The sequence below is a fragment of the Sebastes fasciatus genome, chromosome 15 (genome assembly GCF_043250625.1).
Source record: "Sebastes fasciatus isolate fSebFas1 chromosome 15, fSebFas1.pri, whole genome shotgun sequence".
Classification (NCBI taxonomy): domain Eukaryota; kingdom Metazoa; phylum Chordata; class Actinopteri; order Perciformes; family Sebastidae; genus Sebastes; species Sebastes fasciatus.
Window position 1 is genome coordinate 2,428,397 of NC_133809.1, and position 27,955 is coordinate 2,456,351.

Here is a 27,955-nt window from a genome sequence, read left to right on the forward strand (position 1 = left end):
GCAGCTCTGTCCCAGCCAACACGTCTGGTAGTCTTCATTTTAGATTAGATTAGATAGATTCATTTTGAACATGTTACAAATAATAAGAAAACAAAACAAGAATAACCAATAAAATGTAAACATACAGCAAAATCTAAATAAATATATGTCTGAAGAGGAGAAGGCAGAAGTAAACACTTCTACTAGTCCTACCCCTTTGAATAACTTAAATAATTAACTTAATGTTTATCACATATACACATAAATAATCATCTTAATATGAGAAATAAAAAACAATAACATCAACAGCAAGCATTCATCCTGAAAGCCTTTAGCTCTTGTTGAGTTAGACGTGGAAACATACCGTTTAAAAATACAGACAATAAAGCATAAATCTAAACTCTACCTAGCTTGTACATGTTTGGAAGCTAAGCAGCAAAAGATGATATTATAACTTTTATTAAATTCAGGTAGTCTCACTGAGATCAAAATCTCTTTTGTAAGAGAGACCTGATCCATTTTAGCACCTTTTAGATGTTGAAATTTAAAGAATTCTCCAGTTTTATCTAATTTACTTGAGATGTCTGTGTTGAAACGTCCTCAGCTCACCTCCATCAGTGATGTCACAGCAGGTGTTTTATCAGCTCTCACGTTGTTCAGGTGACGTGCAGCCTGTAACCAGCAGATGGAGCCTCAGCATCAGTGTTGTACAGCTTTGTTTTGTGGTGATGGAGATGATCTGCTGATCAATATTTCTAAATGGATGGATAAATGGTGGTCAGACTGTTAATAATAGCCCTCTCATGTCAGGAAGTCTTTGTGTTTTAGAGCTGTCAGTTTAATGCTGAGTTCACTTCCTGTCAGCTTTATCAGCCTCAGAGTGGGAAAAATAATAAAACACCTCATCATGTATTCAGATTAATGCAGGAATACGTGCCAGTATATCATTTGTGGCTGATTTTAAACAGAATATTGGATGTTTTAGGCAAATACAATATTGATATCTGATGGTGACAAACAGATAGTCATCAAATTATTCCTCAAATTGACCAATAAAATGTAATGAAGCAGGATATTCTACAGCTGAACAGTAACATTTTATTATCAAACATGACGGTAACCGTATGTACAGATCAAATATAATATAAAGATATGTTTTTGAAGAGTAAACTTATTATACCTAATACTTTAAAAAGCGCCTGGTTACACCAAAACTCTAAATGATGTTAAACTTTGGTGAACTTTAACTTGCAAACAAATGCTGTTCACCAATATATAATAGTGATATTTGATATGTTATATTTTATATTTGCACTCTTAACTACTTTGTATTTCAACTGCTGCTCATCAGTTTCCCTCTGGATGAATAAAGTTTCATCTTATTTTATATTTATCTTATCTTGTCTTCTATCATAGTGATAGTGACGTAGTGAAATATTTAGTCGGCAAAGGCAACTATAGCCACACTCTTTTGGAAATGTAATGTAAAAAAAAATGACTAGGGCTGTAATTGATTAAAATAGTTAATCACGATTGATCGCAAATTAATTGCAAATTTTTTTATCTGCTCAAAATGAACCTTAAAGGGAGATTTGTCAAGTATTTAATCCTCTTATCAACATGGGAGTGGACAAATATGCTGCTTTATGCCAATGTATGTATATATTCATTATTGTAAATCATTTAACAACACAAAACAATGACAGATATTGTCCAGAAACCCTCACAGGTACTGCATTTAGCATAAAACAATATGCTCCAATCATAACATGGCAAACTGCAGCCCAACAGGCAACAACAGCTGTCAGTGTGTCAGTGTGCTGACTTGACTATGACTTGCCCCAAACTGCATGTGATGATCATAAAGTGGGCATGTCTGTAAAGGGGAGACTCGTGGGTACCCATAGAACCCATTTACATTCACTGATCTGGAGGTCAGAGGTCAAGGGACCCCTTTGAAAATGGACATGACAGTTTTTCCTCGCCAAAACTTAGCGCAAGTTTGGAGCGTTATTTATCCTACTTCATGACAAGCTAGTGTGACATGGTTGGTACCGATGGATTCATCAGTTTTTTGTAGTTTCATATGATGTCAGTATCTTCACTCTAGCTTTAAAACTGAGCTAGAGTAGTCTAAAACAGAACGATAAGAACATTATTCATGCATTTCGCGACTTTGCAGATGCGTAGTTTACAAACGTTTCCTTATGTTGATTAAAGAAGCGTAATCCTAATCCTCTGTTGCTAATAAATAGTATATAAAAGTATTTTTAGGGTTGCATGACTGCAGGCTGTGTATTCAGTGAGTTTGCTTTGATTTGCTTTATACTTTGAGCTTCCCTCCGAGTAAAACCTTCTTATTCATCGTCTCCTCATCTTCATTCAACCCTGAGATGCTTTCGTCCTCCCGGCCAATCAGGACGCACAGACAGACAGCGCCATGGTAACATGAGACCTTCTTACATGTGGGTGGGAAAAGGCACACTCATTATACCTTAATAGAGCCACCGGGCTGTTTCCAGGGAAACTATGATTTTCAGGTGTGTGTGTGTGTGAGCGTGTTTGCCTCGCGGTCAGTGGGTTTGAGGCAGACTGATTACATGATGTGTTGTTGTTTCTGGGTTGATTTGACCTCCAGTCCCGATAACAACAACAGCCAGTGAACGTCACATGTCGGCTCTGGAGTTCAGGGTGGTTTTTAAAAGACATCAGATTCTCAGAAAGACACAGAGCCTCCGACAGCAACCCAGTCTCACAGGAAGGCGTATAAATAGCACGACATCACGCGTGTCATTTGTACGCCACGCAACAAAACTACGGTAACGTCCGCAGATAGGGTGACGCAACAAAACCACTTAGTTAGGTTTAGGAAAAACATCATGTTTGGGCTTTAAAATAAATAACATCGCAAACGTCGCTAAAACACGTCACTAACGCAACTTACAAACCATAGAAACATCCAATCACAGAGCAGATTATGCATCAATTCTGAATGAATTCAGTTACAATGGTGCAACAAAGCGTTGTGAATTTGCTACCTCTGACTGGCTTCTTCTCCATAGCAACGTCGGCCGAGGCTCATGGGTATTGTAGTATTTAAAGCCATTCCAAAATGATGAACAAAACACAAGTTATCTGAAATGAAGTTGAAATAATTAAAACTGGTGGTCATAACGTAAAACCTTTAGGACCGTCACATTATCCGGAAGAGTTTTGTGTTTCTGTGTTGACATAGAAACAGTGAGGATATGATTACAAAAATACATTTAAATGGGATTTAACACCAATTTAGTGTAGAAAAACCTGACCTCAACCCCTCCCAACACATTTATGATAAACTGGAATGCCGACTGTGAGCCAGATGTCGTTATTATTTCTATATCTTAGTTGCTGTAATTGATGATGATCTGTAAAGGGTTGCTGATCAGATCAGTAACAACTCATGACATTGGATAAACTCTTCCTAAAACCAGTAATAAGAGAGAGAAGAATCTGCTTCTGTATCATCCAACCTCCGTCTGAACAGGCGTACGTCATTGTTTTGGAGAAGCTTTGTTTTTCACACCCACAGCACACGAGACGAGCACTTTCAGATTTATCTGTGGGAGTGAAAAACGCCCGGTTCAGTGAGGATAGAAGGCCAAAACAGAGAGGAGGAAAACATACAGAATTAGCATGGACGTGTCCTCGCTCACATCCAGACTTACAGTATTATTACATCTATCTGTCTTCCTGGATTCACCAGAGTTCAGCACACTAAGACTGAGGACTCACATACTGAACTTAAGCACACATTTGAGGGACTTTATTTCCATTTTATGCTAATTTATACTTTTGTATATATATACATTTTGGCTGTTGCCATCTTGTTTTTTTTTGCAACCAGAAGTGACACGAGAGGATGAAGCTAAGCACAACCGAACGCTGAATAAGACATTTTTAGGCGACCAAAATGTTATAATTATCTTGCATGAATTGAAAACACACTGCCTCTACTAACTAACTCCCAGACCGGACAACGCCGTGGTAGCGACATGTCAATCACAAGGTAGCCCTGCCTCTAAAGCATCCCCTGCTTTATGGTCTATCTGACTCTAAATGGGACCATGATTTACTAAATGAACATCATGCTGTATTGAAGAAGACTTGAAACTAGAGATTGAGACCATAAACTCATGTTTACAATGTTTACTGAGGTAATAAATCAAGAGAGAAGTAGACTCATTTTCTCATAGACTTCTATACAATCAGACTTCTTTTAGCAACCAGAGGAGTCGCCCCCTGCTGGCTGTTAGAAAGAATGCAGGTTTAAGGCACTTCAGCATCGGCTTCACTTTTCAGAACCGGAGGTTGCCGCCTGGTTTCGCCTCACTATATTTGTGTTTTTTCGGTGCTGTGTCCACCCTTTTGGTAGCTTCCTCTTGGATGCATGCTTATTATCTGCAGCTTGATCGCTACGTTTTTAAAGAGGCTGACACAGCAGAATAAGAAAATCTCATATGTGATGAATGTGAGGGATTATTTTTATATACTTTTTTTTTTTTTTAGGAAAATCCTACTCATTGTGCCTTTTAAGTAAGATTTGTAAGACTTTTACTTGTAGTGCAGTATTTTCACATTGTGGTATTAGTACTTTTACTTAAGTAAATGATCTGAATACTTCTTCCTCCACTGCCGGAGCATTCAGCTGTGTGTTATAGTAATAATCTGTAGGCACACACACACAGTCCTAAAACTAATTATCCACATTAATGAGTGACCTTACAACGAACTGAAAGAAACAGCAGGCATTCCTTTTCTTCATCGCTAAAAAAGAAGAAAGAAAAAAACTACAAAGCGCCGTGTTCGTCCTCTTCGGGATCTCTCCTTAATGAGCGGTAACAACGTGGCCTTCGCCGCCGCCGCCGCTGCTGCTGCTGTGTCTTCTTCTTCTTCTCACATCAAAGTGCTCTCTTTTCTCCTCTGGAGCTCCTCACTTCAAAGCCGGGGTGTAAAAGTCAGCAGCTGCATAGTAATCAGGGGATAAGGATTTAGTATTCACACACACACACACACACACAAACAACCTTTCACAACCGTGTCTGTCACAGATTAGCGATTGTGAGATTTTCTTTTTATCGCCGTCGGTTCGATCTCTCCATCTCATTAGCCTGATCCGATGCCTCTCATTGACTTCTGGGTCACATCTCCTCCCTAATCCTCGTTTGTGCTATTCATTCATTATAATTTAACACGTTCAACAAACTGTTTCATCAATACTCTCCAACTGATTCCCTGCTGGTGCGATAATGCGATTCACCTTCCACTGAGATTATTTTGGATTAATCTAATCTATAAATGTTGTTATCTACGAGTGAAAGGAAACTGAAGCTGGAAAATGTGCTTTTTTCTGAAGTTTCTCTGATTTTTATTTTTCTTGTGTTTAATTTTTTGAGGCTAACAAACTAAAAACATTCTTAAATCTCATCATTATCATCATCTATAATCACAACGTCACTAAAAACATCAGGAGTCGTCCTCTGTGGGGCACGAATATTACTTATTACACGGCTTTGTTGAATACATGATTCTGATTTGTCAATCACGGCGTTCTATGGTCTGTTATTTCTTTATAACAGACCGTTGCTATGTATAGCAGACCGTCGCTATGTGTAGCAGACCGTTGCTATGTATAACAGTCCGTTGTTATGTATAACAGACCGTTGCTATGTGTAGCAGACCGTTGCTATGTGTAGCAGACCGTTGCTATGTGTAGCAGACCGTTGCTATGTGTAGCAGACCGTTGCTACGTATAATAGACCGTTGCTACGTATAACAGACCGTTGCTAGGTATAACAGACCGTTGCTATGTATAACAGACCGTTGCTAAGTATAACAGACCGTTGCTATGTATAACAGACCGTTGCTATGTATAATAGACCGTTGCTATGTATAATAGACCGTTGCTATTAGGGGTGTGACGAAATATCGTGCCAGGAAATATCGCGATATAAAAACGTGACGATATGCATCGTCGAGGCAAAAAGCTGAATCGCGATATCAGGGCATAATAGAATCTAGGTACATACGGGCTCCGGAGCTAAAGCAAAGCTGCAGCCTCTTCCTGCTGCTGTTCAAGGCCTCTGGAAGGAGGCTGAGTACGAGTCATAGCTTTGGGATACAACACATGCGCAGTAAAATCTGGTCTGCCCTCGATGAAATTGAACCAATCGCAACGCACGGCCACAGCTTCAGCTACACTGCGCATGTGTCATAACCCTAGAGCCATGTCGATGCAACGGTGGAGACGAATTGACACTACGGTCGTTGCTGTTAGTAAGTGCAATAAAACTTTGCAAGTGTAAAGTCAAGATACATTATTACACGTGTTCACAAGCATAAACACGATGAACCGGTTAAACATGAAGGAAAGCAACGTTTCAATCTGCTCCGTCTGCAGTCTGTCATCCTCCGCTGCTGTTTACACAAGCAGAGCGCGTTAGCTCGCCGGCTAACTGTAAACACGTGTTAGTTATTTAGTTGAGTTGTGACTGAAACTAAAGCTGCAGTAGGCTGTGTAGTCCAACTGTTCAGGTTAGTTTGTCATGTATCTTACTGGTAAACTGATCAGCTGGCTATATACTGTATATATATATATCCACCTGTCCAGCCTCATGGTCCACCGGTCCAGCCTCATGGTCCACCTGTCCAGCCTCATGGTCCACCGGTCCAGCCTCATGGTCCACCTGTCCAGCCTCATGGTCCACCGGTCCAGCCTCCAGTAGTAGTTGTTTGATTGTTTTCTAGTTTGGGAGCTCGTTGTTTGAAGTTGTTTCTGTGTTTTTTGGGGACTAAACATCGTTTCATGAAGTTGGACTTTTGTCTAGTGGAGTTTAGGAGTCGGTGTATGACATGATCACCAGAGAGGAGCTGCTAGTGATAGGTGGGTGAACAGGTGAACAGAGTATGTGTACCTGCTGTGGTGATGGTGCTGGTGGCTAAATGAGAAAGAGAACTGTGTGGTATTAACGAGGTTCAGACAAAGTTTTAAAGTCATAAACTTCCAAATTACAAGTTTTTTATTGTCATGAAGCAGCTGGAATTATTAGATCTCTAATTAAGTAATAATTAAATCTAATTAAGACATAAAATAATGCAGCAGCTAAAATGTAATAATGTAATATAATATAAAATATATTACAATATAATATAAATGTGATGTGTACAGGTGTCAATAGGTAAAATAAAGACGTGTACAATTATAAACAGTTTGTAAAATAAATATATATATACTGAGAAATAGTAAATATATATAGTAGCAAATATATATATATATATATTATATACAGTATATATTATATATACTGAGAGATAGTAAATATATATAATAGCAAAAATATATATATATTATATATACTGAGAGATAGTAAATATATATATATAGTAGCAAATATATATATATATATATATATATACTGTATACTGAGACGTGAAACAGATAATAAAATAAATATTTATATCTACATGTATATTTGAACTAATTTATTTTACTACCTATGTATAACTGTGTACATATCAAAGTATGTGTGTATGTATATATATATATTATATATATACTGAGACATGTACAGTTCTAAACAGGTTGTAATATATATACATATTTACATATACTGATACTCCCATCAGCCTCAGCTTTGTTGACTTGTGTGTGTCTATGCTAATTAGTAAATGTTAGCACAATGAACTTAGATGGTACAATAAACATGCGTGTGTTGCAGTGCAAACGTGCAGCTGTTTACCATTATGTAACTTGAGCAGCGTGATAGCATGTAGATGTTACTGCTCATCCTGTATGAGTACGTGACAAGTAAAACTCTTGAATCTTGAAATGAGAGTATTTAGCTCAGCCTCAGTGAGCTGCTGTAGCATGACTGTAGACTCAGAAGGAAAAGATGCTAAGGGTCATCCTCTCAGCTCGTGAGTACCTTTTCTGAATTAGTTTAGAAACGGGCGTTGAGAGTATCGATGCATCTTCTGGTGCATCTTCTTAACAGTAGTTAAAGTGGCAATCCTTAAGAGTTCAGTCCTGGTGGATTTAGAATTACTATTTGTATGAAAACAATAGACTTGAGCTCAGAGTTTAGCAGTCTGGAGTCTTTTTGTTGATACGTGAACATAGAAATAGAACAGAAAAATTCTATTCCTATGTAAATGAGCTTCAAGTTTTCATAATTGTGTGTATTCTTTGTGTGTTTACAATGGAGAAAAACACATTTTCCGGGAATGTCACCACAGACGCCCATTTAATAATAATAATAATAATAATAATAATTATAATAATTACATTAATAATAATAATGATAATAATAATAATAATGATAATAATTATATTATTATTGTTATTATTATTAATAATAATAATAATAATAATAATAATAATAATAATGATAATAATAATAATAATAATAATAATGATAATAATACTGCAAATATATAAATATTGCAATACTTTCAATCACAATTGTGTTCCCTCATTTGTCTTTAAATAGTGACTAACAGACATCTATCTAAATGAAAATCTTCGAGTTTATTACTTAAATTAAATTAGCCAATTAACCAATTAGTCGATCAAAAGAAAACAACAATGTTTTATAATAACTTTTAAGTAATTTATTAAGCAAAAATGCAAAATTACTTGCTCTTTCCATCTTCCTAAATATGAGAATTTGATGCTTTTCTCTCTTTGCTATCATTTTAAAATAAATATCTTTTTTTGTTTTTGGATTGTTGGTTGGACAAGATAAGATAAGATAAGCCTTTATTGATCCCCAGAGAGGAAATTGGGTTGTTGCAGCAGCCTGAGGACATAAAAAATAGAGATGAATACAGAAAGTAAAGAATAGTAACAGGTATATAAAACTAAATTGAAATAGAAGTAAAAATAGCAACTATACAAGAGTGATTAAAGACAAAATTACAAGATAAAAGTGAGAGTCAGCAAGTTTAGTATATGTCAGCGTTAAGATCCTTAGTGTTTGTCTGCATTAAAATGAAAATCTAATAGAAATTTAATTAAGTACATAATGCAATAAAACAGTTTGTCATATTAACATAATATAGTATATTATTCTGTAGATGAAACAAGCTATTTGAGGACGTGACGGGCATTTACTAAAAGTGTAATATGAGGTTAGTTTGTGTGTTCGAGAGCTCTGCATTTCGAATGAAGTGTGTGTGTGTGTGTGTGTGTGTGTGTGTGTGTGTGTGTGTGTGTGTGTGTGTGTGTGTGTGTGTGTGTGTGTGTGTGTGTGTGTGTGTGTGTGTGTGTGTGTGTGTGTGTGTGTGTGTGTGTGTGTGTGTGCAGCAGGTGTGAGGCCAGACTTTGACCCAGGGTTTCTTCCTGTCCATCTGGATGCAGACAGTAGGAGGCTCTCTGAGTCTCCAACACTGAGCTCAGTGTCTGTGACTGTCGGAGCAGCTGAGAGGGGGAAACTCCACTTTACAGCCGCACCCGAACACACCGTCCAGACATTTACTGTCGCACTGGGTTCCTTTAAATTAATCTAAATAAGATCTCAGTCCTGAAATAGATATTTGTCTTTCAAATGATTCATTTATTGTTATTTATTCATTTAGTCAGACTTTTAGTTGCCAGTGCCCTGTTGCATCCAGTACTCTTATCAACATGGGAGTGGGCAAATATGCTGCTTTATGTAAATGTATGTATCTATTTATTATTGTAAATCAATTAACAACACAAAACAATGACAGATATTGTCCAGAAACCCTCACAGGTACTGCATTTAGCATAAAACTATATGCTCACATCATAACATGGCAAACTGCAGCCCAACAGGCAACAACAGCTGTCAGTGTGTCAGTGTGATGACTTGACTATGACTTGCCCCAAACTGCATGTGATTACCATAAAGTGGGCATGTCTGTAAAGGGGAGACTCGTGGGTACCCATAGAACCCATTTACATTCACACATCTGGAGGTCAGAGGTCAAGGGACCCCTTTGAAAACGGACATGACAGTTTTTCCTCGCCAAAATTTAGCGCAAGTTTGGAGCGTTATTTAACCTCCTTCATGACAAGCTAGTATGACATGGTTGGTACCAACAGATTCCTTAGTTTCCTAGTTTCATATGATACCAATAGCTTCACTCTAGCTTCAAAACTGAGCCCGCTACAACCTAAAATACTTAGTTCATGCGTTATTATCGTATTAACTTTGACAGCCCTAGTAAAAACAGATAAAATGAACATCAAGGAAACAGATAAATCAGGTCTGCTTCAAAGGACAGGAGCGTCTTCTCTGTCACTGTCATCATCATCATTAGTGTGTAGGTGAGGAAAGAGGAGGTGGTGGTGATGTGTTTTTTAAAGAGAAACTTGGACAGAAGTGTTCCCATGCTGCGTCTGTCATGTGTTAGCCCTTCCAGTCTCTCTGTGGGAGTGAACAGCAGCTGAACATGAAGAAACGGCGTTATTCTGTGTGTGTTTTAATAGGAAGAAAACAGTATATGTTTCCCACTATGTAAAGAAGGTGTTGATGTTGATGATGCCTCTTTCTCAGATAAGTGGCTCTTGGCTGGACACCAGTGATGTACTGTGTAGTTTTAATAGTCCGATGCAAGGCTTTCCAGGTAGCGGTCGAACGGTTATTGAACCGTATTGTCATGCAGTATGTGAGGATGCTTTCAGTTGTGTAACGCAGAAGGATATTTGTGCCCCTTTTCAGCTTTGTCAAGAAATAAATATAAGGGACCATGGGAGGTCCTTCGAGATCTGAACTTAAAACTGTTATTCATGTTGATGGGTTTGCTGCGTCCGTAGCTTTTAGACTGAAGCCAAAATGGCTCGACTGCCGAGAGATAAAGAACCCGAATCATCCGGAGATCTTCCACATCCATCGGGCCCGTAGAGCAGGTGTAGTAGCGTTTCCTTTAACTCCGCCTCCCAGCCCTCGCTCCAGCCTCGAACTGGGTCTCATTCACATGAACAGAGGAAGGGAAATAACTCTGGATTCAACTATTAGTGTGTTTTACAACTTTTAGGACCTAATGATTTAAATAAGGGCTATTAGAGTGTTCATACTGGGAAGTTGATTCACCTGAAAAAAGATTTATCCGCTGACTTACAGACGTCTCTTTCCCGATGTAAGTCTATGGGAAAAAGTATCTTTTGGCCCAACGACATGTGACTGACATGGAAGTTTTAGTACGGCCGTTTGGCCACTACCAAAGTTAGGATCAACGACCGGCGCTCTTCCTAGGGGCTTGCCCAGAACGTACAAACCAAACACCGGCTCAAGAGAGAGACTTTCACGTTTTTTACATTACCTGAAGGCCACCGACACGCTACAGCGGTAACGTGAGCCGTAGAGTGCTAAACCGTGGAAACGCCAGCCGTCGTCTACTGATACAAACGCTGGTGCATGTGGAAGGACGGATTAAACCAGCTGCTGTTGTTGCTCATTATTTTGCCACCACACTCAGACTGTTGCTTGGCGATGTGAGTCGATGTTTTCGGTGCAGATTAATAAGGTACATCTGTACAGCGTGGGAGATTCAATTCCTAAAAATGACAGAGAGCGACATGAAGAGTGAAAAAACAAAAAGGTGGTGTATGAAATAAATAAAACCTAATAGTACTACACCCTCTTACACACACACACACACCTACGCTGTTGAGTCCTTTCTTTGGCGTCGGCTCTCAGCAGGATGTGCTCTCGTCTCCGTTTGCTCCCATTGATTCAGTTCTCTGCACTCTGAGACGTTACCGTGGAAACGGGAGACGGCGACCCCCCGTTATGCATTTCTATTCATCTGTGTTGAGTCTCAGCCGCCTCATTGAGAGCAGAGAGTAGTACGCCTCGTATCACCTCATCTCTCTCTCTCTCTCTCTCTCTTTCTCTCTCTCCGTCGCCACATCAGCTTCTCACATCTTCCTCCTCTCATTTATTTAGTCGCTATTCTGGTTCCTCACCTCAACTTTCATCACTCCTTTCTTTCTAGTCTGGTCCAGATGATGTTCTGCCTCTCTCTTCAATTTCTTTTTAACCCCCCAAGACCAGCTGGAGTGAAGCTAGAGATATCATATGAAACTGGAAAACCTTTGTCATACTAGCTTGTAGGGAAGGATGCTCAATAACGCTCCAAAGTTAGGCTCAATTTTGGCGAGGAAAAACTGTCATGGCCATTTTCAAAGGGGTCCCTTACGCTCTGACCTCCAGATATGTGAATGTAAATGGGTTCTATGGGTACCCACGAGTCTCCCCTTTACAGACATGCCCACTTGCACATGCCAACGCAAAAAACATGCAGTTGTTTTAATGCAGTATAAATGTGTTATTTTCTCCTATTCAAAAAATTATGTTTATGAATATTTCTGTATACTGGGGTCCCTAAACAGTCTTGGAATTACATAAATTGGGTACAACTGGAATGAGAGGGATTGGGTTTAGGATTTGGAGGGATTATTTATCATATTTATTAATTCTTGAGTGGTAAAAAACGGTTAAATTTAGCACCAAATCTGTGTAACAAATGGTGTCAACTCAAAAATTGCTGCAACAGTTCATGAGACATAATAGAGCATGGAAATGGAAATCATATACTTCTATCATAATGTTCTAAACCCTTATACACTCTCAAAATGTATTTTAATTCCTACTAAGTTGTTTACATGACTAATGAACATGAATATTCCACTAATGTTCCCGTTTACATGCAGCCGTAACGTCCCTATGACGTACGTCATGCTGACCTACAAACAACCCATTTGTCCTTTTCCCTAGTCCTACCATGATCTATTGTACTATTGTTTATTATCCTCTTATACAAATTTGTTATACAATATCCCATCAGTACGCAACTTATAGTTAAGCTATTATTCATCAGAATATAACACGTCGCTCACTTGCACTTTAATTACAATCCATATATATGTATATGCCTATGTACATACACCAATATATCCTCATTTGTATATATTGTCTTATCAGCACTTTACTAGTTTGCACTCTGGTTAGATGCAAAACTGCATTTCGTTGCACTTGTACTATGTGCAATGACAATAAAGTTGAAGCTAATCTAATGTAATCATCATCATCTGGTCCATTTGAGGAGCTCAATGCATCCTCATCACCGGAGCCGGTGAATCCCACGCACACGACATTCTCCGCTGTGTTTGACAGTGCCATTTTGCTTCTTTGCATCAAAAAAAATCTAAGTTTTCCACCGGTGGCGAACTCAGCCTCCCTCTTTCATTCCTTCAACCACCTTCTTGAAAAGGTCGGCTTTGTGATATTTGTGCAAATCCAAAAAACTGTTGATATCCACGTCTTTCATAATGTTTAACAGTAGGTGTGTTTCTCCTCCTTTTCTTTTGGGCATGCATCTCTGCAAACTGTTGGCTAGTTGGTTTGTGTTCAACGCACAGAGCTGGACGTCAGAGGTCGTGTCTCACAAACTGACGTAAAAACCCCATTTGAGACGCATATTGTGAATGTGCTGTACACATGTCCAAATAATGCTCCTAAAACCTGAATAACATCAGTATATTATACATGTCTTAACCTGAAAATGCTCCATTCAGAATATCCAAACAGAATATGTTGTTTACATGACCCGTATCAAATTCACAATATTGTCATATTTGGAATAATAGTGGAATATTAGTGTGCATGTAAACTTAGTCAATGACGTCATCTCCTCACTTTGCACATACACATTGTTGGTACACGTTGGTCCACGACCAGTCAAGGCTCGCCGTCTTTCCTGACCTAGTGATGTCTTTGGGAAGGAGGTGATAGGGACCGACTTCCACGAACAAGAATATAAACAAACAATAGCTTAGCGATGTGTTTGATGCCGGCGGCCTTGTGTTTGGAAAAGCCTAAAAGAAGAAGAAGAAGAAACGTCTGTGACCTTTCCCTTGTTTGACAGTTTCACCTGCAGCAACACACACAGAAAAGTGTCACAGTAAAGGAAAAACATGATTATTATCTTGGCAAACAGTAAATTCATTTGATTTATTGTATTTATTTTTGAGCAAAGCAGCGAGCTGCTGGTTCAGCCAACCCAGCTGTTTTTACACTGACTCACTGAGGCACTGAGGGTAACTCAAATACTAAAGTATCACTCGTTCTGTCTGTGTGTATCACATGTACCATGCGTACTGTGTGTGTGTGTGTGTGTGTGTGTGTTTGTGTGTCCAGACTGTCTGTTTGTGTGGTCTGATCAGTGTGTCATTGTGTGTCCTCTCTCCCTCTCCCTCCTCCTGCCAGTCCCCCCAGAGGCCATCGGCTTCCTGTCGGCGGTGGGTGTCTTCATCGTGGCGTTGGCCGTCCTCTTCCTCTTCATCAACAAGAAGCTGTGTTTCTCGCGCGTCGGCGGAATGCCCTGCCTGGAGAATCATCGCCAACGGAAGAAGATACGACTGGGAGTCCGCCAGGGGCTCGGTGAGTGACATCTGTTTGCACTGACCAGACGGATAGCTGTTAGGAGTAAAGGTGGAAGTAGTTTGACGTCACAAAACTGCTTCAAAAAACATGCAAGATAGTTCAAAACTGTGTCTTCAGTTTGTCTCTTGCACCTCCACAATTCAGCTTCAGTAATTCTACCCGGCAACACGAGAGTATACATACAACCCCACTTAAAGAAAATCCAAACTACATGGGAAGTCAGTTCTGGTCTCTCCAGCGTGCTTGAGCGGAGTGGAGGAGTTGTAGTTTCATAGCATTTATTCACCGACAAATAAACTGTCCACACACTGCTACACCTACGTTCACAGCTAGACACCAACAACCTCACACACACGGTCTGTCGGACACTCGTCAAAGTAACGCCGCGCTGACAGACTGTACGTGTGGCAGCGGCGAGCAAGAAGCCACCGGCAATGCTAGAGCTGCTAACGTAGCACAAACTCACACACTGTCTGTTTGTCGGCACACTCGCTAAAGTTACTCCGGGCAGACACACAGCTGACAACCTGCTAAACTAAACTAAATGTGCGGTGGAAACTTTTACTGGGAAAGTGGCTGTATGTCTGCGACACTACATAAAGCATCGTGGCTGCTAAGGTAACGCTCCTGGACGGGTGAATTGAGGACTCAGTTGTCTGTTGTGCTCATGCACTGCAGCTGGTGCACCGCTGCATGCGAGGCACAAATCTTGTTGGTTAACGGTTAAATATTGGTTAACGAGGGTCGTTATCGGTTAACAAAATTTTTCAAATTAGCATCCCTAAATGATAGCTTCCCCCATTTTGGACTATACAGTGTGACCTCTCCCCCTCAGACTTCAACATGGTTAAGAAGACAGTTTGCTGCGAGTCAACAACGGGAATTTGCACGTCAAAAATCACGTTGACAAGTTGAACTCAACATGAAAGTGTTTTTGTGGATTTGCTGACAGGAAGTCCGTGAATTTATCCATATTTTAGTAAAAAAAAACATGCAAGATGCAACTCCAAGATTCAGGTTACAGGACTAAATATTCATATACATATAATTTTAATGCACTTGCAGAGTGTTAGTTTTGCATTTCCTCAGAGCTCTGACTGGATTCGCTCTGAAGCTCTGTTAGCTTTTACTTAAGATACTTTCCACCTGACAGAAAAGAATATACAGGTCTTTATTTTATTATTATTTCCATGCATACACGTCTCTCCTGCTGTCCTACAGAGCGAGAGTAAATGTCAGTGCCATTTATTAGTTATTTTAAAACTCAGGAAAGGTAGTTATTAGAGTTTATGGCGTGCTGAGGGCGTTCCTGCTGGCATTTTTAGACACTAACCGTGTCCCTCGCTCGTGAATATATCTGTATTTTTTCTTTTCTGCTTCTAATGCTCTCCACCTCAGCTCTACCTTTTCTCTTTCTCTTGTTCTCTCTTTTACCTGCACTCACATCTCGCTCACGTCTCTCACGCCTCGCTTACATCTCGCTCACGTCTCTCTCACATCTCGCTCACGTCTCTCTCACATCTCGCTCACGTCTCGCTCACGTCTCTCTCACATCTCGCTCACGTCTCTCTCACATCTCGCTCACATCTCTCACGTCTCTCTCACGTTTGGCTCACATCTCGCTCACATCTCGCTCACGTCTCATTCACATCTCGCTCACGTCTGGCTCACATCTCGCTCACGTCTCGCTCACATCTCGCTCACATCTCTCACGTCTCTCTCACGTTTGGCTCACATCTCGCTCACATCTCGCTCACGTCTCGTTCACATCTCGCTCACGTCTGGCTCACATCTCGCTCACGTCTCGTTCACATCTCGCTCACGTCTGGCTCACATCTCGCTCACATCTCGCTCACGTCTCGCTCACATCTCGCCTACGTCTTGCTTACGTCTCGCTCACGTCCCGCTCACATCTCGCTTACATTTCGCTTACATCTCGCTCACATCTCGCTTACATCTGGCTCACATCTCGCTTACGTTTAGCTTACGTCTCGTTCACATCTCGCTCACGTCTCACTCACATCTCGCTCACGTTTCGCTCACATCTTGCTTACGTCTTGCTTACGTCTAACTCAAATCTCGATTACATCTCGCTCACATCTCGCCTACATCTTGCTTACGTCTCGCTCACGTCCCGCTTACGTCTCGCTCACATCTTGCTCACATCTTGCTTACGTCTAACTCACATCTCACTTAAGTCTCGCTCACATCTCGCCTACGTCTTGCTTACATCTCGCTCACGTCTCGCTCACATCTCTCTCACGTCTCGCTCACGTCTCGCTTCCAGAGGAGATTTCCAGTAAGACATCGGCAAGACAAAAATATCTCACTTCAAGATACATTTAGTAGCTGTTCTGGAGCTTTTGGTCATATTACATGATCGTCATCAACAGATGGAGTTTGCCCTGTTCTCATGGAGCTCTAGATGTTAACATTTCCTCCTTTTTTCAGCATTTTAACTCGCAAGGACTCGCACAAAACAACGCCATAATGGACGTTTCAGACGGCTTCTTTCTGTGATTACTTTCAGTCAGACTCAGAAACAAGTGTCTGAAAAGATTCATGTAAAAATAAGGTTTCTTGTGCAAAGCTTGCCCTGATATATGTTTTTTTACACAAATCGGAGGAAGCGAGTGTAAAGTTAACCACAGAGCCACAATATACACATTTATGGGAAATATTCCAAGTTTAAATAAACCAGAATTTTTCCTTCTGTAGCTGTTGCTTTCTAGTCGAGGTTCACCTTTTATATAAGCTGAACCATCTCAGTAGGAGAGACGTGACTCCTGTAGCATTATGACTCCAATTAAACTCTCCAGTAGCGGAGAGAGAGAGAGAGAAGGAACGTGGGTGAGTTTGTATTTGTGCAGTGGTTTCTGTGGGCGAGTGTGTATGTATGAGAGAAAGAGTTGAGTGAGTCAGCCATATACTGTCACAAAGCTCTGCAGCAGCTCACAATGAAAATATTAACATTACACAACCTTGAAGGAAAAATTCAGCAAAGAGAGAGAGAAAGAAAGAGAGGAAAGGGCACTCAGTTTCTATTTTTTATTCTCTCGTTCCGTCACCCAGTAAAACTCTTTCTTTCCTCCCACTTGTCAAACACTGAACGCCCAGAGCAAAGGTTGTAAAGGGAAACAAAAAATGTTAAACTAAAGGATCACACCGCTGATTTGACATGTTGGATTAAAGCCACCGACTGCCTCCGAAGCCCTCGGGGTCACAGTTTGTATGATTCATTGCTTTATTTGTGACAAAAACTAGTTTTAATTAACGCTTTATTTTACCGCTCTGTAATTTCATAATAGTTTCGTAGGAAGTTACCCGTAGCTCGATAGCCTGCTAAGTTAAAACAAAGTGTGTTTGAAGGGGTAGTTCCACCATTCTGGGAGAAATCCTGGTGTTTCTTATGTATTCAAATCCGAACATTCAAATTTTGGTCTAAGTATATTTTAGCGTCAAATATCTGACACAGGTTTCTGCATGATGACGCTGCTATATGTACAGTATATATAAACATCCTTATAGTCAGGGTTTTAAAGCTGAAGTGGGTAGAAATGGAGGAAATTTTTTTTTTTATTCTTTTTATTTCCTTTTAACAGATACAGTTGTACATCACAATCACGTTTTAAGACACAACAGGGTCTTTAGGAGGCAGTCCGTGAGCTTCAGCATCCCCTCAATGTCCATACATTGTTCCATTAAGTAGGGATGAGTCATATTTTTCGTCCATAGGCCCAGAGAATACATAAATGTTCAAGGAGAAACAAATAACATGTTTATTTATACTTATATTAGGAGAGAAGAGAAGAGAAGTATAGAAAAGGAATTGAAAAAGAATAAATAAATAAATAAAAATAAAATAAAAATGAGAGATAAAGTTAGAAAATGATATACAAATAATAATAAACAAAAAAAATAAAAATAAATAGGGAATAATATAATAAATAAATAAAATAAAAATAAAGAGAAACAAAGTAAATAGTGATAATAAATCACAACGGGAAAAAAAATGAAATGGAGCAAACATGATTAAAAAAAGTAATTTTTATAAAACAGTAGTGCATGAGACATGTAATCTGAAAGAAATCATGTGCCTCTATGTCCTCCGCTGGCATCTGCAGGATTTCACAGACAGGAGGAAAACAACCAATCAGAGCCGACGGCTTGCCGTCCCCGAGCAGCTGTCAATCACTTGCAAACTCCGATCAAACGGTCAAACTAATAGCGCTGATCAAATATGAATCAATATTCTGTTACTGTAATGCTTATTTCTCTCCTCTAATGTTTCCAGAAACATCTTGTAGTGCACGGTTTAGCTGTAAAATGAGAAAGTTTGTGACCCGGCAGCTATGTTGAGATCAGTTGAGGGAATACCAAGCACCGCCCACCAGCCGGAGCACAGCCAATAGGAACGCTCTCTCTCTCTGAAATGAACTGTGATTGGTCAAAGTCTCACATCAGCTTGTAAAATACTGTGATGGGCTGAGGAGGGTAAATCCTGCACATTTAATTCAGTCTGTGAGTCATTTTAACTCAAAGTTTGGGACCTTTATTTCGCTTTATAATTAACAAACAAAACTTAGAGAAAGAGAAAGTCCCTCTGCCGACAGCAGGCAGGTTGAATCCAGGTGGAGGCTGTGAGTTAAACGCTGAGCAAACACCGTGCTGGTTTGTTGGTTCTCACCTGCAGCAGGTGGAGTCTCTGGTATTTCCAGTTGGCTTCCTGAACAAACAACACATCCTGTTTGGAGTCAGCGGATGAGGTAGGGGCAATCTTTTGTTAAGTTATGTTTACATTATGTTTAATATGTAAAAATGCAGCTTTAACCTTGAACTTATGGGCTGATCTTATCCTCCTTCTGAAGCTAAATAAACTCTTTAAAAAGCCTCTTGAATCAGCTGAAAATGCATCGTCACAAAGCTGGAAACAGGGCTGACGTGGTTCTCACAGCAACGATACTTTTACTTTAAGTACTTTTTGCGGATACACACTTTTACTTCAGTCAGGTTTTGAATGCAGGACTTGTAGTGGAGTATTTCCACAGTGTGTTTGTAGTACTTTTACTACTAGTAGTGGTACTTTTACTGCAGTAAAGGATCTGAATACTTGCGTGCAATCACATTGAGACACATTACTCCACTCTGGAGAGCTTCCGCCTGTGAAAAGCTTCAAGTTAACGGAGCAATCAGCCGATCGCTCTGAGTGGGCGAGCGGCGGCGGTGGCGGGCTCCTTGCTCTCTGTAGGTAACCATGGCAACCGCTCAGGTAGAGTGACCTGCACTTTAGAGAGGAGGGGCTGGTCGCTCCGCCGCCACGTCACTCATTCAGCTGTTGCTATCCAATTATGGTGAAATTATGATGCGAGTGGAATGACCCTCGGCTCTGTGTAACGGGTTTATGTGTTTCAGCAGAAAGAGACGGAGAGAGAGAGAGACGGAGGGTTTATATGTGTCCTCACGTACTTTATGAGCATTCACGTCTCATAAAGGAGCGATTATTTGACCAACACTAAATGGCTTCAACACAATGAACCTGTGAGCTGGTTGTTAGTGTTGAAAATCATTCAGACCTGCGTTGAATTTAACTCTGAGTCTATTCACACACACAGTATATCGCTAGGACCAAAGACATCAAAGTGTTTTTAATGCTTTCTTTCAATCTGGATCTCCTCTCCTCTCCTTCTTCCTTGTTTCCTCCAACCCTCTCTTTTCTTCCTTGTTTCCTCCTCTCCTCTCCTTTCCTTTCTTTATTGTTTCCTTCTCTCCTCTTCTTTCTTCCTTGTGTCCTCCTCTCCTTTTCTTTACTCTCGTCCTTGTTTCCTCCTCTCCTCTCTTCTTCTTTCTTCCTTGTTTCTTCCTCTCCTTTCTTCCTTGTTTCCTCCTCCCTTCTTCTTACTTCCTTGTTTCTTCCTGTCCTTTCTTTCTTGTTTCCTCCTTTCCTTTCCTTTCCTTTCCTTTCTTCCTTATTTCCTCCTCTCCTCTCCTTTCTTCCCTGTTTCCTTCTCTGCTTTCCTTTCCTTTCCTTTCTTCCTTGTCTTCTCCTCCTCTCCTCTTCATTTCTTTCTGGTTTCCTCGTCTCCTCCTTTAGTCTTCTACTCCTCTCCTCTCCTCTCGTCTCCCAGCTTCTCCTCTTCCTCACCCCGTGTGTTTCCCTGTGTTTATCTCCCTACAGTGAACAGCTACGGTGACAACGACGACGAAGACGACGACGTCTCCAGCTCCGACAGCGAAGACGAGGTCCTGAAGCAGTTCGAGATCACCGTGTCGCGTTCGCAGAGTTTTCGTAACACCGCGGCGGGAAACAGCGGCGAAAAGCAGCAGACGCAGCCGACGCAGCTGTCGTTGGGCCGACGCCACAAATTCACCCGCCTGTCGGACCAGGAGGAGGGCAGCACCGAGCCGTCGGACTGTGAAGGTAAGCTACCGACATCTCCCCTAACACGCTGTTCTCATCTGCACACATCACAGTAGCTTTGGGGAATATTACAACCTGCTGCATGTCCATATACAGCAGGTTGTTTTGAAGCTTCAAGTTCAGCATCTTGGTTTTTTGCAACCAGAAGTGACACGAGAGGGTGGAGCTAAGTACAACTCAACGCTGAATAAGACATTTTTAGGCGACCAAAATGTCATAATTGACTTTGATTAAGTGAAAACACACTGTGAAAGGGTTAAAGTTGTAAGACGAAAAACTCCCAGATCGAACAACATTTTTCAGAATTTTTTTTTCAAACTTTTTTTTCCAGACTTTTTTTTTTTCAGAATTTTTTTTCAGACTTATTTCAGAATTATCTTTTCAAACTTTTTTTTTCCAGAATCTTTTTAAACTTTTTTTTTTGGACATTTTTCAGAATTTTTAAAGACTTTTTTTTCAGACTTTTTTTTTCAGACTTTTCTCAGACTTATTTCAGAATTATTTTTTTTTGGACATTTTTCAGAATTTTTTCAGACTTTTCTTTCAGACTGTTTTCAGACTTTTTTCAGAATTATTTTTTTGACACTTTCAGGGGGGGAGTGGTTCTGGACATTTTTGGAGATTTTTTTTATTTTGGACATTTTTCCGAATTTTTTCAGACTTTTTTTTTTTACATTTTTCAGAATTTTTCAGACTTTTTTCCGAAATTTTTCAGACTTTTTTTCAGAATCTTTCAGACTTTTTTCAGACTTTTTTTCAGAATCTTTTCAGACTTTTTTTTTTTTGGATATTATTCAGAATTTTTTCAGACCTTTTTCCGACTTTTTTCAAACTTTTGTTTTTGGACAATTTTCAGAATTTTTTCCGACTTTTGTTTTTTTTGCCTTTTTTCCGACTTTTTAAAAAAAGGACATTTTTCAGAAATTTTTTCTGACTTTTTTTTTTTTAATATTTTCCAGAATTTTTCAGACTTGATTGATTTTGGAGTTTGGCAGGTTTCGTCCTCAATAGTCGTTTTGATCTTTGTCGACTAAGATTTCTTTTATATGAGAAAGGTCAGCGAGAGCGAGAGTGTCGTTTGTCAAACTAGAGACCTGAAACTCCAACAAACCAGCAAGATCCTCCACTAATCCATCCCGGTGTCAATGAGCCAAAAGGCCCCAAATAATGTTTTTAGTGCAGATTAGAGGCTGTAAAGAGCTCAGGGAGGCTCAGTGTGATTGGACCGCTGTGGCAGGATGTCAGTGTGGACACACAGCAGCATTAATTAGGACACTTGTTTGTAGTCGGTTGGTATTTTAGGAGCGACTTGGAAGGCAACAAACACAAACCAGGCCATTTTTAATCTTCTTTCACTTTTGTTGAGTTAACTTGTTTGTTATTTGTAGGTTAATTGTAAGATTACGATAATTATGAAGAACTGGGGAAACCAAAAGACAAGTTTTTTTCCTATTTATGATATTTTTCGTACTTGATTTTTTTGTTGTTTAACCTGAAGAGTTGTGATATTTACTGTAAAGAAGGAACACAGGAAGTATTAAACATAGCTTGCCAAAAGTTTAAGTAATGTGGTTCCTAAAATGTTCTTCCTAAAAATTGTGATTAATGATAATAATCCCAACATCCAGCAAAACATAATCTGGATTATCATCTGAGCCCGAATCATGCAGCAGCGTCACTATCTGGTGGTGATATCTTCCCACCCAACAAATCAAACCACACTCTCCTGCTTCACACACACTGACACGTATAAATGTAAACAAATAAAAAGAGTTTCAAACCTCTGTTGTACCGATTAAAAGCCACACGGGACAAATTACAAGATTAAAACTTGAGTTCCTCTGAAGGCAACACGATACGAATCCAAACGTCGGGAATCTGTAGAGGGGAGGAAGTTCTGGAAGCTGTTCGACCATCTGACAAACACTTGTGATGAAGTAAACTGGCGCCTCTAACATGGGCACAAATTTGTTTATTTAGATTATGAACTAAAGATGCAACAATTATTCAATTAGTCGGTCGACAGAAAATGATTGGCAAATACTTTGATAATCGATTAAAAGAGCTGGATGTAAGAAGGAGAAATTGTTTGTTAACAGTGACACCGTTAGTGGCCGTTAAGTCAACGACAGTCAGCGTCCTGTTGCTTGTGCTGGCGCTACGTAGATACGAGCGAGCATCGGTCAAAACAGTGAGGCGACACACACGAGACTGAAGGTGATTGACAGGCATCATTTTGATTAACGTTAGCAACATTAGCCAGGTGGTCACATTCCTGATTTGCTAGACGTGCTTCACTAGATATAACTTTGTTTTTTTGTGCGCCGTGGAGTTTGTGTTGGAGTCTGAGTTGTGGTGGGGGCTGGTTGTTCGTTGGCGTTAGCGTATGGCGTTTAATTAGTATCAAAACCTGCGGGTGAACAGAACAGTATCTGCGAGCGGAAAAACATCCTCTCAAGGGAGCATTTCTGCTCCGCGTGCACAATCGCAGTCGTGCAGGGGCTGTGATGAGCGTTCGCTCGACCCTCTCTACGTGCTCGCAACTGCTCAACTCGCTCACTCATCAAGTTGACTTTGTGATATTTGGAGGAGTGGATGGTCACGTGTTCTGTGCTCTATGATTGGACAACGGTGTCACGTGTTCTGCCTTCGCCGTCAGAGACTGTAGGTGTTGAAAGTGACCAATCAAAGGAGCGGACACATCAGCCACCGTCTATTCCATCCCCGCCTCCAAAGTCTCAAAAGTCAACTTGACCAGCGAGCGAGTTGAGCAGTTGCGAGCACGTAGAGAGGGTCGAGCGAGCGCTCATCACAGCCCCCGCGCGACTGCGATTGTGCATGCGAAACAGAAATGCTCCCTCTAGAGGATGCTTTTCCGCGTGCAGATACTGAAATAAAGGCACTCGCAAGCGTGCATGACGTCGCATCTGTTGGATTTTCGAGGAAAAAACGTCCCGACTTCTTCACATTAAAAGCAATATACAGGCTGATAGAGGAGGTTAGGTTAAGTTACAACCTGTTCACACATTGCCAATAAAAAATGATAAAAAAACAAAACATGTATACGTGTAAAAACGTACATACAGTCCCTTTAAACATTTCATTCTTGGAGCAAAAATTTCAAATCTTCTCTGGTTTGTCATGTATGGCAGTAAATTGAAGGACTTTGGGTTCTTTAATTGCATCACCGTTTTGTTTTATAAACTAAACGAATAATTGAAAGCAAAAATAATCATTACTTTTCGTGAAAGGCTGATGAAAACCCCCTCAATGAGAGCTAGTTGCTACGCAGCTAACCAAATAGCATCAGGTTAATGATCGTCCCAGCGAGCATCTTAAACGGCCGTCTTTTAAGCGAGCAGCTGGTTGTTGGTGGGTGGTGACATTGTGCGGTTGGGGTCACTCTGTCTCTACTTACGTCTTTAACCAACATGAACGAGGCAACACACACACACACACACACACACACACACACACACACACACACACACACAGGCGGATGACTCACCTCAGCCCGTTGCCACGGTCAACGCCCCGTGCAGCCATTGATATAACAGTCACACCGACCTTAATGATGGGGGAATTGGAGATAACTGCTATTGATTGGTCTGCGGTACGGCCTGTCCTCCGAGTGTTTCTGTCTCTGGAAAAGGCCAAGGTTTGACGGATTACACAATATCGCCTCCGTTAACACACGACACTCACAAACAAGGTTTATGTAGCTGCTGTTAGACGCTCATAGACTCAATTAGATGGTAACACCAGAGGACACAATCATGTGCAGCCAGCTCAGCTGTTCTGTGTTTCTCTCTGTTTGTCAAGTGATATTGATTATATAAATCTATATATCTATCTATCTATATAAAGATTGTCATCTTTACAGGATTTAAAGAAAGACATTTGTGTTCATTTTGGTCATTATTTAGTCTTAAAGTTTGTTCAGACAGAATACCAACCGAATTTATGTCTCAAGTTATTTGTGTGAATTTGACTGCTGGACATGAATACAATGTCTATTTACCTCACAACGTACACACTCTAGAGCTAATAGCTGTAGCTGTATGTTTATGAAGTGTTTAATAAAGTCCCAGGATAAGCTCAAATGTTTCACATGGGGCTGTCAGTCGATTAGAATATTTAATCGCATGATTGTCCGTAGTTAATCGGGATTAATCGCAAATTAATCTCACATTTTTTTATCTGTTCAAAATGCACCTTAAAGGGAGATTTGTCAAGTATTTAATATTCTTATCAACACGGGAGTGGGTAAATGCTTGCTTTATGCAAATGTATGTATATATTTATTATTGGAAATCAATTAACGACATTATGACACGGTTAAAACTGAGCCCGCTACTACCTACAAAATTACAAGTTGCATTAAAGGGACTGTTTGAAAGAAAAAGGATTTTTTCTTAACTGTGGCCGTTAAGTCAACGAAAGTCAGCGTCCTGTCGCTCGTGTGCATGCGCTACCTGAATGTGAACGAGCATCCGTCAACACATCCGCATCCGGCGACACACATCAGCTAAAACCACAATATCACTCTATATTTCAGCTGTTTGGCAGTAATGTTAGATGACCAGACGAAGGTCTCTCCATGAATCAGTGCTGATCCTAGTGTTGGCTTTTCCTGCCTCAGCCTCCCGACCGTAACTCGTTGCGGAGCCCCGTCACTTCACAAGACACGGGAAACCTCTGTTGGTCTGGAGGAGCTTCAGCAGTTATTTCTGCCCAAACGTCCACTGTACATTCACTAGATATTCTCAGAGCTAAACTAACTCTTCTGCAGTGTGGAGTGAGCGCGCATGCACATGAGGTGGAGCGAGAGAGTGAGTAGGAGCGCGGTGTGTGAGTGAAGGCAGGCAGAGGAGCAGAGTACAGCAGAGACTCCGGTCCTGGAAACTAAAGCTACGGTCTCCCCCGCGTCCTCCGACCGCGGCCAACACTGTAACTGTCTCTGTCTCGGCCTGTCTAACAGCTTAATATCGAAGTTCATTTCAAACATGAAGCTCAGCCGTAACGTGCGTCCGTTTTGCTGTGGAAAGAGTATTACATTTTTTTCTGTTCAGGTCTTAAAAAGCATTACAGTACATTCGATTTCAAAAAGTGTACAGCAACCCAGCAAAGGTGTGAGGTGTGTGTGATTTTAATCACAGAATGAGTCGTTTGACCTTTATGCATCATATCATATCAATATTCTAAGCTTCGCCTCAGAGCTGGTTGCTACGCAGCTAGCTTGTTAACCAAATAGCATCACATTAATTATCATCCTAGTGAGCAAAAGCAGATTTGGAGCGAGCGACTTGTGCTTTGAGTTATTTATAAATTTAGTGACTTTATTTCTACATGTAATTATTCGCTAATGTATAAAGCTAAGTGTCAGATCTGAAATCATGCCACTGAGCCACAACCCTTCTCAAAACGCCTCTCCTCATGTCCACAGATTACAAACCGACCGCCAGAGGAGCCTAATGCTGACTTTCCTCCTCTGTTGCCTTCCTCCTGCAGAAATGGAGGCTCAGAACCGGCAGCAAGGCTTCACGGACCCGCTGTCCGCAGCGGTAGAAGAGAGCGAGAGGGCGCCGCCGAACCGTCCCGACGCGCCCGCTGCACTTGAGGCGTCGGGCAGCAAGGCCAGCCCCGCCTCCACCCTGAACATGAAGCGACTGGCCGCTGACGGCAGCGAGGACGTGGAGAAGGACGCGGTTTACGACAAAAACGATGGCACAGACAGCTCGACCACCTGGAGCCCCGAGGTACTGCACACACTCTGAACCGTCCCTGTTTTGTGCTTTAGATATTGAATGTCCACCAACCTTTAAGTGTTTATTTGTTAATCACACTTTCTCGTCTATAATAATCACACGTCAACCAAAAAAACTGGCTTGTGTGTACAAACTACAGGTCTTCATAGGTCGGAAAATGTGTACCTGACTGGAAAAGTACACATGATCTAGGGAGCACCACATGTCGATGCAATGTCCCGGATTCAATTCTTCGTTGTATGTCTTTCTCCCCAACCAAATTAACTAAATAAATCATCCTCCTGTCTGTCAAGTCAGCACACTGACACACTGACAGCTGTTGTTGCCTGTTGGGCTGCAGTTTGCCATGTTATGATGTGAGCATATTGTTTCATGCTAAATGCAGTACCTGTGAGGGTTTCTGGACAATATCTGTCATTGTTTTGTGTTGTTAATTGATTTACAATAATAAATATATACATACATTTGCATAAAGCAGCATATTTGTCCACTTCCATGTTGATAAGAGGATTAAATACTTAATAGATCTCCCTTTAAGGTACATTTTGAACACATAATAAATGTGATTAATTTGCGATTAATTGCAATTAATTATTGTAACTATTAGTTTTTATTCTAAACTTAACCCCAGAGACTGAGACGTCATAAACGTAAAGACAAATCTTTAGAAAACTTCACACTTTCTCAGCTCACAAAAAAATAAAGAAACAACCAATGCAGGGATTACTTAACGGGGTCAGTGAGCTGACCGCAGCCCTGCTGTTACCCATCATGCTTGGCAGCGGTATCATCATCATCATCATCATCATCATTCAGCTGTGAGAGGATTATCACTCTGCCGTGTTATCCTCTCAGGTTCGTTTTGGAAGAAACAAACCAAACACGGCTCACCGAGGCCTCGAGGTTTTGTATAAATAGTTGATATTTCCTTCGCTCTCCACGCTGCGTTGGCTAACAAACAGAAGCTCATGAATAATAATCACTCTGTGTGTGTGTGTGTGTGTGTGTGTGTGTGTGTGTGTGTGTGTATGAATACGTGCGTACATCTATTCAACATGTATTTGTGTGTGTGTTTGTACATGTAGGAGAGTGGGAATGTAGAATCTAACAACCTCTCAGTCACCAAATCACACTTTGAAATTGGGAGCAATCTGTGCAGTAAACACCTCCCACACACACACACACACACACACACACACACACACACAGGGTGACGCTGACATCTAGAAATGCTTCATAAATAACGGATGAGTTTTGGATCAGCGGAGCTACAGATAAACCGGGGAGAGCCATGTTGTAGCGGTTTATTTATACAGTTATATAACAGCCCTGACATTGCT

The 27,955-nt window shown here is 40.6% G+C and overlaps 1 protein-coding gene across 5 annotated transcripts in view; it reads left to right on the top strand.

Annotated features, from left to right (window-relative positions):
- The window catches only part of syt16 (synaptotagmin XVI), a 38,554-nt gene that overhangs the window by 4,673 nt on the left and 5,926 nt on the right, over nucleotides 1-27,955 (top strand). For 2 of the 5 annotated variants that reach the window (XM_074661238.1, XM_074661236.1), the window contains exons 2-4: nucleotides 14,253-14,426; nucleotides 20,521-20,847; nucleotides 26,359-26,606. In XM_074661238.1, coding sequence (XP_074517339.1) covers nucleotides 14,253-14,426; nucleotides 20,521-20,847; nucleotides 26,359-26,606 — 749 coding nt within the window. Of the gene's footprint in view, nucleotides 1-14,183; nucleotides 14,427-20,520; nucleotides 20,848-26,358; nucleotides 26,607-27,955 lie in introns of all 5 variants that reach the window. The other 3 variants (XM_074661235.1, XM_074661239.1, XM_074661240.1) reach the window with 3 other exon arrangements.